Source organism: Rhipicephalus microplus, chromosome X, assembly GCF_043290135.1.
Source record: "Rhipicephalus microplus isolate Deutch F79 chromosome X, USDA_Rmic, whole genome shotgun sequence".
Lineage (NCBI taxonomy): Eukaryota > Metazoa > Arthropoda > Arachnida > Ixodida > Ixodidae > Rhipicephalus > Rhipicephalus microplus.
Genome location: NC_134710.1, coordinates 74,835,096 through 74,852,272, shown reverse-complemented (window position 1 = coordinate 74,852,272; position 17,177 = coordinate 74,835,096). Strand labels below are relative to the sequence as shown.

General features: G+C 45.4%; 2 protein-coding genes across 3 annotated transcripts in view; one reads left to right on the top strand and one right to left on the bottom strand.

The window, feature by feature from the left end:
• Vmat (Vesicular monoamine transporter) overlaps window positions 1-15,392 on the top strand; it is a 23,962-nt gene extending 8,570 nt beyond the window's left edge. The window contains exons 6-7 of the mRNA XM_037426999.2: window positions 15,023-15,068; window positions 15,127-15,392. Coding sequence (XP_037282896.1) covers window positions 15,023-15,068; window positions 15,127-15,304 — 224 coding nt within the window. The 3' untranslated portion in view covers window positions 15,305-15,392. The remainder of the gene's footprint in view (window positions 1-15,022; window positions 15,069-15,126) is intronic.
• LOC119176671 (unextended protein) overlaps window positions 14,565-17,177 on the bottom strand; it is a 418,752-nt gene continuing 416,139 nt past the window's right edge. For both annotated transcript variants that reach the window (XM_075877136.1, XM_037428029.2), the window contains exon 4: window positions 14,565-15,952. In XM_075877136.1, the coding sequence (XP_075733251.1) occupies window positions 15,327-15,952 (626 nt within the window). In that variant the 3' untranslated portion in view covers window positions 14,565-15,326. The remainder of the gene's footprint in view (window positions 15,953-17,177) is intronic.

Here is a 17,177-nt window from a genome sequence, read left to right as displayed (position 1 = left end):
CCGACGGTTTTAGTGGAGGTCGTCAGCGTCGTGGAACGAACGGACGCGACAAGCCTAAATTCGAGCACTTAACTGCCGTCGCATTCAAACGAAAGCAGAGTGACGCAGTGCCCCGCCGCGGTGGTCTAGTGGCTAAGGTACTCGGCTGCTGACCCGCAGGTCGCGGGTTCGAATCCCGGCTGCGGCGGCTGCATTTCCGATGGAGGCGGAAATCTTGTAGGCCCGTGTGCTCAGATTTGGGTGCACGTTAAAGAACCCCAGGTGGTCGAAATTTCCGGAGCCCTCCACTACGGCGTCTCTCATAATCATATGGTGGTTTTGGGACGTTAAACCCTACAAATCAATCAATCAATCAATCAGAGTGACGCAGTCGCATGGATGACGACCGAAGGAAAGGAAGCTATAGCGGTAAGGCCCGTATAGCTGCGTAGGAATAGGCGAATGGCAGGACGGACGTGACATTGCCCACAGAAACTCACGTTGGCGCGGAGTGTTGTCTCTGTAGGGAATACGCTAACAAGGAGCGATATCGCCCATTTTTACCGGCGTGCGCGGCTGACTCGCGGCGACCGAGCAGGCAGAAACCGCCAGCCTTCGCTCTAACGTAAACGCACGCTCCTGTTAGCAATCCCTGCTCAACAGAAATTCTTTTGATCAGCTTATTTGTGAGCCTGCATACAAATGGCGAGTTTCCCGGTGAAACAAACTAACAAACAAAAAAACACGTGAATCGGGCACTGGAATTTCTTCCTTTTCATTGAGTAGCAGTTCGAAATACTCAGTGGGCTAAAACAAAAAAAATATATTAATAAAAAAACCCTCACTGCTTAACGAACGACCCCAAGAAACACGAGTGAAAGTACATCGAGTATTTTCGAAAAACAAAAAATCTACAAATCGACGCTATTTTAAATGCCTTTTGTATAAGATGATGATGGGCCGTGGTAGTGTAGCCATTGTACTCTGATTATTTGTGTTTCCGCGCTTCGTCAGTAATTGGAACAACCTGTCAGCTTATGAGCCATCAACAGGATCGGCGAATCGCGAGTGACAGATAATGAGAAAGGAAGAGAATATAGCGAACATAACCATTACCTTACAGTGGCCTTATTACCTTACATGGCGACGCCTGCTCGGGTAGCCACACGCACTTTTAATACAGAGTAACAAAACAGAATTTGTGGACATTTTTCGCTGCGAAATTTCAGTGCTGTAGTTAACAAAACAACATGTACAACTGCGGGACACGCGGTCGAGGTTGGCTATATAAAGTATTTCAGTGCACGCGCAAAAAAAAAAAAAAGCAGTGTTGAGGATTTGGTTTCTTTGACTGATATATATATTTTTTTACGAACGATGCTTCTCAAGTTTAACATTTGTCTAGCATGTGGCCGAGTCGTCTAAATCACTTTCACCTAGCGAGGAATGTAGACGTGTAAAGAACCCCAGGTGGTCGGAATTTCCGGAGCCCTCCACTACGGCGTCTTTCATAATCATGTGGTGGTTTTGGGACGTTAAATCCCACAAATCAATCAATCAAGAACGTAGGCGCGCGTTGAGATTCACGTAAAAAATTACTAAGGTTTGGCTTGCAAAAGCCGCGATGTGAGAAGCGCAACGATATAATGACTCCGCGTCGGTTGTCGTGTCATGTGAGCAGGGCAACGTAAATATATGTTATAATATCTTGAATCATAAGAGAATTAGAAGAATTATAGAATTACGTGTAGCTAAACTGTGACTGTTTCGATAGTGCATGGTCACGGCTCATGTCGTCATATTCGAAGGTGGAGCTTTACATAAATGCATCGCTCTATTAACCGTCACTGTTTTTTAGTTTACATACAATTTAAAGGCAATTGGTTCTTTTGAAATGTGTTGCATTATTTAATGCTAGCTCAGTATGTTCCAGTCGAAAAAGCCGTAATCATTGATCTGTTTTACGAACGCTGAATTATGCGCTGGAACGTCATATCACAATGACAGCGTTTGGGAATCAATCAGTGGAGCGCGTAGTTTGGCGCCCGGTGGTATTACTTGAGGACGCTGATTGAAATCCCCCACAGCGTACGCTTTCTTTTTACATTGAGTGAGGCTCCAGAGGTGTCTTGGCTTGGGCGCAAAGTTTTCTGGGAAAGAGAGAAAAAAATATTTCGCATTAGAAGTCAGAGACAGAAGATAAAAACAAGAGACAGAGTGTTGTACACGTTTTGTGACACTTATTTTCCTCGTACGGACAATAAAAAAAAGATATTGCAGGATATTGTGTTAACGTGAACCTTAGCAGTGAAGCACACGTTGCCGCATGGCAGTCAGACATACACTACGTGCCTTATTACGCTTAATGGACTGTGAATTTCTCTATCTGAAGCTTGGTGTAGTGGAAAAACGAATCATACGCACTGCGGTAGTTGGCAGAGTGGGACGTGGGAACTGGTCTCAAAGCCGTAGTACATGACAACTGCGTGTTTGTCGGCAGCCAGGAATCACTAAATGAAGCTGACAAGTGTCGTGCTCTTCGTGGACCGTGCATGGGTTGCTGCCGATTTAGAGATCGAACAAAGGTCTACGTCATTCAACAGGAAGGACTGAGCTCAGTGAAACGATGAAGGCGTTGGCGCTGTCTATAGCAGTACAGAGAGTCGATGGAATGATGCCTGCCGAGGTTTTCTTTTCTTTTGACAAGGCTTTAAAAATGAAATGATCGAGTTCTGATTTTAGTTTCGTTCCGCTGAAAAAAAGTTCCGTTTCATTTCTATTCTGGCACAAAAGAACTGTTCCGTAATGATTTGTAATCACTTTCGTGCACATGCAAAAATTTGAACGTAAAGCAACGATAAAAAGATAACTTTTATTGTCCCTACGCGAGAGCGGTCCGCTGCGCACTCAGTCATGCACTTCAGTACTTTCAATAAAGTTTTGCATCTATCCATTCATTGTTAGTTAACTACGAATTCCCCGAGCAGGCTTAATGCTTTGCGTCAATAGAATGAGCATCATCTTAGAAGCAGCACGACATCAAGTGTAGTCCCTCATGTGTGAGACTGCTGTTCGAGTAAAACGAAGTTCAGCGTCACGAACGCTGGCCTGCATGTCGGGCATACGAAGGTTCACTTACGTTCACATTAAGAGCTTCGGTGGCCACTATTTTCGTTTTCGATGGAAACATTTCAACGCATCTTTAGTGGAATGCGTGCTCCACTGATATACATTAATTTTCATGTTTTGACCTCTCGGTTGTTCCGAATCGCCAACTTTTTCCTTCAGCCGAAACTCGATAAAAATATTACGTTTCCACTCCGTAATGAAATAATAGGTAACGTTTCGCATACATTTTCGTTCCTGGTAAACAATATCATTTTCTTTCTTTTTTCGTTTGCACGTTCCGTTCGGACACACTGCTTTTCAGTAACAGCCACAGTAGGCAGATTAAAAAGAAAGAAGCAAAGTGGTGATGTTAGTATACTTTGCAAATCATCGCCTCCTGGACAGACTGAAAGTAATACCTGGAATGGCGTTCGGTCATGGCACACACAGCCAAGCCACGATCGCGAAAACCTTACTACGGTCTCTGGACTATTTTCCATGAGACAACTGGGCACCGCCATTTCGGGATGTTAAGCCGATGTTTTCTAGTTTTTTGTCCATCGCGACGTGACCTAATGAAAAGGCCATGAAACATCTTATGGACCAACCCAACGGTTTTCTTGCGTATGCGTCTACCATAACACCCTGTTTGTTTAGTTGTTAAGGATATCAAACACAAACGTTAACAGTATGGCTACACTCAAACCCATCTGCAAAGTAGTTTATAGCGAAAGCAGCACGGTTGCCATTGGTTGCTACTTTGTGCCAAATTAGCCACTTTTCGACCCATTTGGCGACGAAAATTTTCAGTTGCCGCCATGGCTATTTTCTTGCTTCTTTTAAACTTCTGAATTTACTTATTCAAAAAGGTTTTTATTTATTTACAAATAGTAAAGACTGTGTTCATATTACCACTTCGGTTTTATTTGGCTACAAATTTGACCATAACATTACATGAATTCACTACTTTGCCTACTTTTAGCTTGAGTTCAGGCGCCTGTTCAAGTCCACCCAACGGCAACCCTGGAAAGCAGTTAAAAGTTATGGGCCGAAGTTCACAAAGCTCACACAGTCCCTTATGTAGGATTCGCCTAAGATGCCTATGTGAAAGTTATCGACGCATTGACCTTCTCCTCTTGCCTCCCTCCGAACGCTTTCTGTACACTGCCGTCGGGTACAGAGTCTTTCCACACCTCACCTGCTTTTGCACGCCGTTTTGGTCGGCCCATCTTTGAGCGAGCGGCAATGTCATCCGATGACGTCGCCTCGTGACGTCATGTCATGATGACATTATCACGTGATGATTGTTTCTTGCGTCGCTCATGTTGACGCTGCCGCCGCCGATGGTCAATTTGATGAGACATCTAAACCTTTCGTCTTACAACCGTTTTAGGCCAGAGAAAAAAGTCCCAGCTTTGCCGCAAAGGCGAAGCAATGAACGTGATAGCAACAAATTGAAAGGTCACGCGCAGGATGGCAAGCAGAACTAAACGTGCCCCGTGTTTCTCACGCACAAAGAACGAATGAAACGTATTCACAGGTACAAATTATCGTGAATAGGCGTCTCAGTTGTTACTTCGCTGTGTCTGAGAAGCGTGCCCTTTTCGCAAACAGAGGCTGTGCAACGATTGCAGTGACCTTTGTGCGCCAGGCAACTACAACAGAATCGTTCCAACCAAACTCAAAGGCTAGCCAAGATGTACGATTCTCCCCACTGCAAGATAAGGACTCGCGATCGAGCGTATACACCCTTATTCTCTACGCGGGCCAACGTACGCGTGAGCGATCAGACTCGCCGCGCGCTCACTGCGCCATCTTGTTGATTATGCTGAAAACACGATGGTCAACGCCCCAAGATGCCCGCCAACAGCGGTAAGTGGTAGATATGAATAGCTTGCCGTTTGAACGTTGTAGGAGGTACTTCTCGGTGACTCAGTGGTTAACGCCTCGCATTCGCGATGCGGAGGTCCCACGCTCGATTCCTTGTGCCGGAGTCTTCTTTTCTGGGATTTTTTCTTTCTTGCGTTTTCATATTAAAGATACGTATACGGTGCATGACGTCGACGCCGACGCCGGCGGCGAAATCCAGACGAGAGTGTCTGAATAAAAATATCAATATCACAATAAAAAGTCTGGCAGTCGTGGCGCTGGACATACCCATAGCGAAGGCAGCCAAACAATGACAAACAACACTTTCTAAAGACAACCTTTGTGAACTCTGCCCTTTATCCTGGTTACTGTGACACAACTATTTTCGATATTCTGGACAGTTTTTTGCCATTGACAACAATGACAAAGAAATATTAAAACATGACTATTAAGCGATTTTGCTAGCGAGTCCTTCGTGATACTTCGCTGCCATGCTTTCCGACACGGTCAGAACTGCGCCGAGGGAGACGGAACATACCAGTGGCATGTTTTTTTGAACGCACATAATTTTTCATAGCGAAATCGGGAAGGGAGGTTCAAGAGCGTACATGTACATCATCGTGCATTTCGAGCTACATCGTGCCAGCGCCTACCGCACGCTGCTCAACGGCTATAATCTGCGAGATCGGGAGTAGTACGTGCAATTGCACAAAGCATATTTCACGCAAACGTCGTCTGCTACGCTATTTCTTTTAGGATGGTGCATGCCCCATCTTGGTGTCTGGATTAGGGTCCTGATAGAAATAAAAACGAGTAAAACAAAATTGCGTGGAAGAAATCGCGCAACTATAGGAGTGGCTAAATCGCTGTTGCACGCTAGTGTTTAAAAAAAAAGAGGTTCGTGATGTGGCTGACTGTTAGTGTGCGCAAGACGGCCATCGCAGATAACAAGGGTGGAGAGTGCTTTTTGTGCAAGCGACAGCACAACAGACTGTGCTCGCACTGGAGGTTCCTCAGTGCACGTGCGCATACTGTCGCCGGTATCGCAGATTGACGCTATCGTATATATGGCATTCACATATCGTGCGATCGATGCCCGTGAGGTATAGTTAAGAATGCGTGCGGCTGCGCTTGGGCACTCATTTTTTTCCTGCTCTGTCCGATTAGGCGAATGTCTTGGATAACATGCCCAGAGTCACGATTTCCAGAAAATTTCTCCTTAAACAGCGCCAACCTGATAACAATTTTCTTTGGACTGTTAAGTAAACTAAACGGAAGAGTTTTACGTGCCGAATCCACGAAACGCGCGGGGGACTATACGGGATAATTCTGATCGCCCGCAGAGTTGTTTAGCGTGTCTCGGAATCTAAGTAAACGAGTGTTCTTCCATTTCATTCCTATCGGCCACCGTAGCCAGGAATCAACAGGTGGTCGAAATTTCCGGAGCCCTCCACTACGGCGTCTCTCATAATCATATGGTGGTTTTGGGACGTTAAACCCCACAAATCAATTAAAGCCAGGAATCAAACCTGCGCACTCCCACTTCTGCGTTGGACACGTTACCTGCTATGCTTCCGTGACAGGCATTACTAGCAAATGCTAATCACGATATAGTAAGCTGATGATGCTTTCGTTTGAAACCTTTTCGACAGCCTGAGGTGCATCAATGTTTTTTTTCTTTTTTTTCCTGCTTGTTCTTTCGAGCATGTACGTGATCGCAGCAGAAGAAGAAGGCACAGAAGAATGAAACAAATTTATATAAATAAAAAAAAAACGACTAAAACGTCCGGGACTCTATAATAAGCGCGCGCAGAGGATTTCGCGTGAAAAGGCCCTTACTCACGCCTCTAAGGGCGCGTGTGTTTGCAGAAATCAGATAGGTCTTCCCGCACGGCACGTTGACGAGTATTTCACGATATCTTCGATTCGGCTGCGAATCGCTGCGCTTTCAGTACGAGCTCCGTCGACATACGCATGCATTAGCAGGCAGGCGCCTTCTCAAGCTTCATCCATGGCACACAGTTGGCCGGCTTACGGAAATTTGAGCGCTACATGCGTCGCATTTTTTGTTCCGCTTTACGGGTGAAAAATCAGCAAGCCGAGGAGTCTGGTTTTGTCGGTGTAGCACGTATGCCTCTCTCCGGTGCATGCTGTAAGAAATGTACTTGTGCTAAGCACGGATATGTGGGGTTTAACGTCCCAAAACCACCATATGATTCTGAGAGACGCCGTAGTGAAGGTATCCGGAAATTTCGGCCACCTGGTGCTCTTTAACGTGCACCCAAATCTGAGCACACGGGCCTACAACATTCCTGCCTCCATCGGAAATGCAGCCGCCGCAGCCGGGATTCGATCCCGTGACCTGCGGGTCAGCATCCGAGTACCTTAGCCACTAGACCACCGCTGCGGGGCAATGCTCGCACATTTCCATGTGGCCATATGCCAAGCCGCGTGTTTTGTTGAAGGGCGCTTCTTAATCACTAGTTTCAATACAGAAGCTATGATACAATAGCGACAACAACGTGATCATTGCTTGTGCTTTCCAGATTCACGAGTGTAGCCAAATGCTATCAAAGATCAATACTACTGATAAACAATCACTTTGCCTGCCCTATTTTACAGAAAAAAATGTCGGTTTCAAATAGCTTGTTCAGCGTTGTCTTACACGCGGCTGTGATCTTCGCGCGCGAATAGGTTGTTTTTGCGATGATGTGCGATCATAGAGTTAAGCGCACTATGCTTTTCGTGCTACGCCTCTATTGACTATAACCTAATTCACCTATTTTCGTATCGCCCCACCGCGGTAGTCTAGTGACTAAGGTACTCGGCTGCTGACCCACAGGTCGCGGGATCAAACCCCGGCAGCAGCGGCTGCATTTCCGACGAAGGTGAAAATGTTGTGGACGCATGTGCTCAGATTTGTGAGCACGTTAAAGAACACCAGGTGGTCGAAATTTTCGAAGCCCTCCACTACGGCGTCTCTCATAATAATATGGTGCTTTTGGGACGTTAAATCCCACAAATCAATCTGATATGTGTGGTTTTGGGATGTCAAAACCACACATATCAAAACCAATCTTCGTATCGGCGCGCGAAACTCAATAGCGTTTCTATACGGGAAAGGCGGCCAGTGGCTTCGTGCCGTTTTCGCGTAGTTGCTCAGTGGTGAGATACATCGTGGTGAAGCGCACTTGCTTACTGACGCATCTCGTCTGAATTGGCGGTGATAGCACTTTTTTTCTTTTCATCGACTGCATATCGCAGACAAAGCAGGGTAGGTGAGAATTCACAACAGATATCCCTATGGGCCAATAGAAAACTTATTTCACCCTGACGTCATGTAAGAAGACTGCTGGTGTCACGAAAAGACGCCGGAACGGGATAACGCACTCGTTCCACGTACTTTTAGAGGCTGTTCAGGGGTCCTTTAACGAAATTTCGAGTCTTTTAGTTTGTTTAAATTGTAATCTATGTGAGGTGCTGAGCGTGCTAATGTATAATGTTGGCAACGTGATCGGATTTTCGTTACTTGGCGTGACATTCACCTACAGTACAAAGTTCGGATACTTTGTTGAAAGCGCTTGGCTAGCAACTCATTAATTTCGACTGTGTTGACCTTACTTCCGACAGCCTTTAGCATTGTTCTCGATGTGCCCGAAGTTAGTCCTTCTATTGCTGGTATTCTTCAGACTTTCCTCTACGACGTCTTATACGCTTTTGCCCATTCCGATTACTTTTGCATTCGTCCCATTTAGCCGTACAATCACCTGGATACCGAGCCCTGTAGCTGTTTTTAGCGTTTTGTTTTCAGTTGGCTCGCATTCTTTGGATCGAAGGATTCAAGTCTGAGGCCTTATATTGCTTTAATACTTTCCATTTCTCTATAACAATAATAAAATTAACGCTGTAACGCTGTAAATCGTTCGGGATACGAGTTTACCAATATGCTGCTGTTTTAAATCGAGACAAAAAAAGTGGCACAATCTGGCTTCCTCTCACAAAGACTCTAAATGCTAAGAAGCCAGCTTTAAAGGTGTTTACTATGTACGCGCAGACGTTGAGTCGGAACTGACTTCGCATGAAGTCGCTTAGCGCCCGTACGGGCATGGGCTGAAACGAAGCGTCGATGACGCTTATGTTTGAGGTACGCGTTAAGGGTTTCCTCGGCACGAGTACAATTTTGCTAGGCAAATTCACAAACTCGATGTGCGACATGTGTGCTTCTATTCGCGGCGCTTTATCGATCCCCTGCTTGTTACGGCATTTGAGATACGTCTCGTCTGCAGCGAGTGCCATCGCATTGTTTCCTCCACCAGATGCAGCGACGCAGCGCCGGTGAAGCGTAGGGAGGAATTAAGGGCATTGTCTCGTTCGGCGAGGTGGTGGCACCTTCTCTTGCTCAACGTCTTTTCTTCTTTTTTCATCACTTGCTTCACACAACACTTTTTTTGTTGTTATCCCTGTGATGCCAGTTACATTGATGAGACGGGGCGGCGACGTTGTACGCGCCTTAAGGAGCACGCAAGGGACGTTGCAAAAGCCACACATGCAACACGTGCTTAGGCTGAATCAGTCAACCGCTGCCTGACGAAAGGACACGCGTTGGATTTTGATAATGTGAAGACAATGACATGCGAAGAACGCTGGGGCCCAAGAAAATTTGTAGAATGATGGTTTGTATATCGTAATCAAACAGCATGCAATAGTAATCGTGGTTCCCTGCCGGATGTTTACGGCGAGATATAAGAAAGACGTATTCTTTCATGGGATGTCATTTGTGTACTGACATGCCACCCGCATAGGTGGTGAAACGCCTAGGTTTTTTTTTCATCTTGTGTGAAGCCGGTGATGATAAAAAAAAAAGAAGCATTCAGTATAAGGTCTCTCGGCTTTTAGAACATTTTTTTTTCGCGACTTCTCTGGCATAGCCCCACAATCAGCCGCATGTTTTCGAAACGTTTTTATTCATTTTTTATTGAATTACTGCACTTCTTCGTTATTTCTGTTAATTTGTATTACTTTAGAGATTCTGACCTGGGCTTGAGCATGGCTAACCTTGTTATGGCTCCTGCTTTACTGTGAGCGTGATGACGCCAAGTGAGACGCGTGGGTGGTCGACAAGCGGGGCCCCTAAAATGCTGCGCATTTGAAATGTTCAGCTGCGCAGAACGGAGCTTATGATACCTGATAAAAAGAAGTATATATATATATATATATATATATATATATATATATATATATATATATATATATATATAAATATAAGCTATCCAGTAATGGCGAGATTAGAATCTTGCAAGTCAACTGCGAGGATCTGATTGTCCAACTCCGCGCTGGACAGAAAAAATAAAAAATAACAGTGAAATACTTAAGCGGACTTTTATTTTTTTATACACCTTTTACGATGAATGATGTCGCGTCGCCGTCATGACGGGTCACTTGATGAAGCCACATGCCAAGTCACGGGCTGAAGGCACGACCATGCAGAAAACCTACAGTACATTGCGATATTGCATTTGACGTATGTCCCGTTGTTTGCGCTCTTTCAAGAAAATGGCAGCAGTAGGTATAGCACTGTGATGAGCTCTCCGGTGGTGCTTTTTATTTGAGGATCATATATGTACACTAGCATGTATACTGTGTGCCACCACGACGTCAACTACCATGTTTACCACCATGACGGGTCATTTCGCGCGCCACTGTCAGCCTTTCTCAACGTTTCTTTTTTGCTGTAATTTTTAAGAGACTTATTTTACATTATGTGAAATAAATAGCCGTTGAGACTCTAAGGCGTCCAATAACCTATTTAAGTTTAAGCAAGAGAATAATAATAATATTAATAATAATAATAAACAGACACGCAAAGAGTGCGTACTTATACGAATTAAGTTTCTTACACTTACCTGTATAGAGGGAAAACTGGCACTGCTAGCCTGTTGGACGCATGTGAACGCTGGGATGTGTGAGATCCAGACTTGGCTCTCATTTGCATCGTTCACGAAAAGTCTGGACACCTTAAAATATGCGTCTGTTTTCAACGCAATTCTTGCGTCCGAATGGTTGATTTCCTACTGAAGGAGCCTGTATAAGCTATTTCGTTTTCTGATCATTGCACAGAAACGAGTTTTATTTCACTTTGAAAACTGCTGCTTCGATATGCAATTGTACAAAGTGCAAAAAGAAGTAACAAATGACTGATAAGCTTTGTAGGCAGACTACAAAGCCAGCGTTTACTTTGCCACTGTTTGTCATATCTTTCGCCGTTTGGTTATGTGGTAATGTTGGGTGGTTATTCATTGTTTTATTGTAGTGTATATAATGTGCGTGAATGCGATGCGGTTCTAAAAGTTTTTTAAAGAGGAGTTTTATTTGCGCAGTGATATCCGCTTTTTAGCCGAAGCCCCGCTCAACACCAGCCAACACAAGCCTCACATACACATGCACATATCGTCATTCCCGTCGCAGCAAGGGCCGTCCTTAAGAAATTCGTGTAGACGGTGCTGCCACATTCCCCTCCAAGTATTATTTTGAGAAAATCCTATGCTTCTATGGCTCTCACGTCACATTTTCGATAATCGTAGTCGTTGTCAACATCTTCGTCATCAACCTAATCAAGGATGTTTCGTGACAAATGCCTCTTTTTAGAGATCTCGAAATATCCGCGCTCCACGATATCGACCAAACATCCGAGGAAGCGCTAAGCTCACCCCTCCATATCCCTTCTTTCTGTCCACTGTCCTTTCGGAGGCTTTAACACACCATTATTTGCTAAGTACACTTATCGCGCAGGCTTTTAGCGTTTTAAGTGTTTCACATCTATTAGTTGCATACAGCATTAACAAGGCCAAAGAAAGCTTATTTTTCGAGCCTTATGCGCAAGTGGGTATTGATGATAACTGGCGCATCACCTGAACGTGCTTAGCCTTACCGGCGCTTCAGTTGAACCATGCGTGTTTCATATTGGGTGTCACAAATTAGGTGAAAGAAGGAAATAAATAAAGAAAGAAAAAAGAAGCAAGCAAGCAAGCAAATAAAAAAGAAAGAAAGAAAGAAAGAAAGAAATAAAGAAAGGTGTACATTATTGCAAAAAGTTGATTCATGCGCAAAAGTCGGCTCGTGCGGGTAGCTGTTGCCATGGCCTCGCCAACCTCCTTGGGCCTCGCAACGCTACAACTTCCACGAACTGATAGTTTGCGCACGCGTGAGTTACGATGGCCTGTTGCTGTGCTATCCTGTTTTGAAGCTTGTTGTAACTGACAGATTTATATGGCTGTGTTGTACACGCAAAATCCGGTGCTGGCGAACCGTTTTTGTCTGTCGCCGTTTTCCACGTACTGATGCTCTCTCGATCGTGCCGTGGGCTTGTCGGTGATCAACCGTTTCTGATAATGGTAATCTGATCTTCCATCAAGATCACCTGTCATTTCACGTTGGCATATTTTCATTGTTGCCTGGGATATGAACGGATGACCATCGTTGTTACCTTAAGCACAACTGAAGTGTAGCGTTGTTAAGCACGAGGACCAAGGGTCCAATTCCTGGCTTGGAGGAAAGAACATTGATTGATTGATATGTGGGGTTTAACGTCCCAAAACCACCATATGATTATGAGAGACGCTGTAGTGAAGGGCTCCAGAAATTTCGACCACCTGGGATGCTCTTCACAGACATTGCCATTTCAGTGCCGGCTTGCTTCGTTTCTAACCATTTTTTTAAGGTGCACACGTTCGGGGTGGTAAACCGAACACCCGCTTCTGATTACCCTGTTTTCATTTCCCTTACAGCGATGCAAGTTGCGTAGTTATCAAGAAAGATTACTTTCGGGTGTGAGGAACAATGCGCGTCACTGATGAACTGCGATAGTCACTATAAACGGGAGTCGTTCTAGTTGAGGCAGTAGCAATTCATACGCGACTTTTCTATTGCTTCAGTATAAGCAAATAAATAATTGACACATTAAATCGCAGGTTAATCGATTACATTTAGTGATTCATCTACCCCTTTCGTAAAACTCTGACTAGTAAGTGTAATGACATGTATTTTTCACTGAAATTTAAAGAAAAGAAGGACATTATGAGAGAAAGAAGGGGAAAAATGGGAGGATAAGCAGCTTACGGAAACAGCGGAGGAGTGCTTGACCAAGCGCTCTGCTAGCTTCGGCTGCAGCCAGCTGAGATTGTGTCTGGATAGAACCTCTCAACGCCCAGGTCCATGTTGGATAACTGTACCTTCCATTGCGTCGCTGTGGAATCCTGGAATTGATTTCTCTTGGTTTTCGCACACGATTCCAGGGTGTATGCATGTGCCTATGGGAACCCCGCCTCAACAACAGGCGTCTTTCTCCGGAAATTTTTAACATGGCGTGTGAAGAATATTATTTCTGCTGTAATCGGTTGCTTATTTTTTTGCAACGGGTATAGGTGTGTTGATGCATGTCCTCGTGATACCTTGCCACTCTGCAACGACTCCCGCTGTAGTAGCACTGCCAAATAAAGATAAGTTAAATCAGTTGGGTAGAAAGCTGTACTAGTTAGTGACTAATTACAGAATATGGGTAGAAAAGCTACACGCGAAGTAAAAACAAAAGTGAAACAACTGACAGCATTCATTCTGTGCTATTATTCATTTGTCAATTTCTTTTGCGCGCTTCTGTTTTTAACAGTGAAAATAATGATGTATATGATATAGTGCTTGTCAATAAGTGGTGGTCACATTAGTACCTCCATTCCTTGTCCGGCGACTTCTTGCTCGGGGTGTATGTGAACCGGTAACATATATCACCAAAAAAAAAAAACGAAGGAAAAATATTCTGCCAGGAATATTTGCCTATAGTATATATCCGCAATACTTTTCTGTATGGCGCCTTATTTTTCACCTGCAAAATACCACCGTAATAAGTGGAATTCTAGAAAAGTACGGCTGACTCGAAGAACCACCACTAATGATTTCTGCAACAATTTCTTGTTTTGTTTCTCTAGTCGGTGCTGGGCGATCTAGATAACGTTCGTGTTGATGCAGACGTGCGTGATCAGGGCAGTTCAAAAAAGTGGCAGGAACAAAATTGAGCTGCGCACATGCCATAAGCTTTCTTTAGCAGCTCACTGTAGAGGTTGCCAACGTACGTACTATTACGTGACGAGGCTGTGGACGTGTACTGTGACGAGAAGTACCTTCAATACTTTCGTGTATCAAGATTGGAATATATCTACATCCACAAAGCCGCAAATAATATTTGAACCGGGAAAGAAAATGTACTATTCAGAACAAAGATGTCAGGTCCGCAGATGTGTATATGTAGCACTTATTTAAATGAAACCCAAATTATAGCTTCATTTTTTTTCTATACTTACATTTGCTCATGTGCCAATTGACGTCTCCTACTGAGCATATTCAGTCGCGTCTGTGCTGTAAGTGCAGCTCGACTTCTTGCAGAAGATTTCTTGTGAGCATCAACATAATCATAGGGTAGTCATATTCCTTGTGTAGATTATGTCATGATACGTGGATGTCGCAGTTGGAATAATGGCGACTGTCCAACTCGATCCAGATCGAGGTGTCGCGGCATCGCAAATCTGCGTTGCACGACCTCAATTATGCGTTTCAAGAAATGCTGGTGGCAGCTAAACGAATTCATTTGTGCTGAAAAGTACGATTTGTGACTGTGCTTATTAGAACTGAAAGAGCTCTGACCAACTTACCTCTCGAAGGCATTCCAAAGTCACAAATCCCAGGAAGTCAAGTACACAGCTACAAATATCTGCAATGGTGGCTTCTGCCAACCCCGCGTATCCCACATAAAAAATAACATTGAACTAACTGCTTGTTGTCCTGGCGTAGTCTGTTTCCCGTGGTATGATTCTCGCTGACTTAGGTTGATGCACGTGCACGTGTTGAGGCGGTGTGACGGTAAAGTAGTCAGCCTGATGACGCAGTGGAAGCTCTGAGCTTAAGGAACTCGATTTTTTCGTGGCAGTAAACTAAACCACCGTAGTATTGTTCCCGCTTGAAGATGACCGCATTGCTGTGGTGACGTGTCTCTTGGTTCTTGCGCCTCTTCCGTACGCAGGACCTATCATCAGCAGCAGCATCGTGAAGACCTTGGGATTTCAAGCGTAAGTGGAGCGCTCGTTGCGGGCCGTGATGGGCCGATGGTGAGCTCCCCTCTCGCAGGTTGCTCTACCTGACGGCCTCGGTGTGCTTCGTGTACTCGCCGGTGATGTTCATGCTGAAGAACCCTCCGGGCCGCCAGGAGAACCAGTCCCTGCTGCTGCGCAGCGGCTCTTCGGACGTCCGCTACATGAGCTATGCCAACGAGGACGACTCCCCGGAGCACAAAGAACAGCGCTGAAAGCAGAGATTTAATAAAGGGCTCACGCGTTGGCCGGCTTGGACCACGCGGCTGCCGCCGGCGTCGTTGGCTTGACGCCTCTAGTGTTCACGGTCGTCTGCTTGTCCGTTCGCGCGACGGACCCTTGCACGTTCGCATCGGGCGGCTCCTCAATCTTTGTCATGCGCGACGCGCGCAGGGCAGCCATGTACACGCTGTGGCTGATTTTCAAAAAGATCACGTACGAGAGCGGCGTGACCGTATAGTCCGGCACGAAAGTGCCCCTCTCGGAGGTGAGAACGGGCAAGCCGAAGTAGGAGAAGGGCCCGGCCTCGAACACCAGGTTCTCCTTGCCAACCGTGACGCGTACGCGCCCCTCGAGGACGACGGTAAAGTAGTCGCACAGCTTGCCGGCATCGAAGATGTTCTTGCCGGTCGACGGCCGGATCGTGAAGAAAATGTTCTGCGCCATGAGACGGCGCAGCACAGGGGGAGTCACAAACTCGGAAGTGAAGGCGCGCACGGCCGTGCTCAGGAACTGGAAGGTGGCGAAAGCCAGCTGGGACGAGACCACGTTCTTGCCCTGCTGGCCACTGCCGATCTTGAGGAAGTCACTGAAGTCCTGCAGCAGCTGAGCGTCCTTGCGCCGCTGCTTGCGCCGGTTGTCGGCTGTAAAGAGATGGTCACTGTCAAGTCCCGTAACTCGGCAATGTATTGTCACAGTTGAAGAGTAAGCACAAATGGGAGTGCATTAAAGCACACATCGCGCATCTGGTTACAGCGTGGAAAAAGGACAACAGCGAGACATGAGCAAAATAGGCTGCCTAAGCCGCTACACTAACTTTAATTTAACTCTGCCGTTGCGTGACACAGTAATGATCAATTTATTGAGAAAATGTCGCTCACAGCCAACTTCAACACTCATCTTCAATATAGCTTCGTGAGAAACAAATATGCAGGTCATTGAACGCTGAACTAGCCTGAGCAATTTTAGTGCCGTTAAAATCAAGGTGCAAAATTTTATAGGAACAGTTGAAAGATATTTCAAATAGACTTTCAATTTCTGATAGAAAAAAAAAAAAAACTGCCGTTTAGCTCGGCTAGGCCCGATGATGCTAGCGAAATCGTGTTTTTACTTGGTTATACTTGCTCCCTGTCGTAGACGAAGCACAGTCTGTAAACAGAACTATATAAGACTAGTCGAATGTTCTATACAATGGGTGCCTCGCAGTGGAACACGAGGCGTCCATTTTCGCCCCTCAAACTCGTCACTACCGTTTTTCCGCATCCTTCTCCCGACGTTTAGCTCGACGAAGTTTTCGTTCTATTCTAGTTTCAGCCTGCCAGTTTGCGCCATTGTAGGGGCATTTCTGCTTTAACTCGTTCGCAAGTCGAACGACATGCAGGATGGTCAGAAGCAGCTTGCCGCCATCGCCGCTGCGACTGCGCTGCGACTGCGCATGCGCTTGCCATCGCCTTGTTTGCAACTTAGCTCCGTCATAGATGGCGCTGATAAACACAAATGTCACCGTTCGTGCATGCTAAAGATTTGAGCGGATGAACATGCTTAGCACGCTATATTCCATGTTTGGATTTAAATATAGTGGCTAGATATCTGTATCTTCTACTGTGCGCTCATCGTATTGAGTTCTGACAGACAGACAGACAGGCAAAAGCGAGGCTGCTTAGACGAAGAACGCTGTCGCATGAAAATACTGGAAACTGCCTTTTTAGAAGCCGAACCACCCAGTTTACTACCTAGAAGTGTACAAATGTAGCACTGACGACATGTTAAAAAAACTTTGTTCAATATATTCAATACATTAGTACAATACAGTGAAACAAAAAGCGTTTCATACAGATGGAAGTATCAAGGTGAAAACTGTTAGGGGGA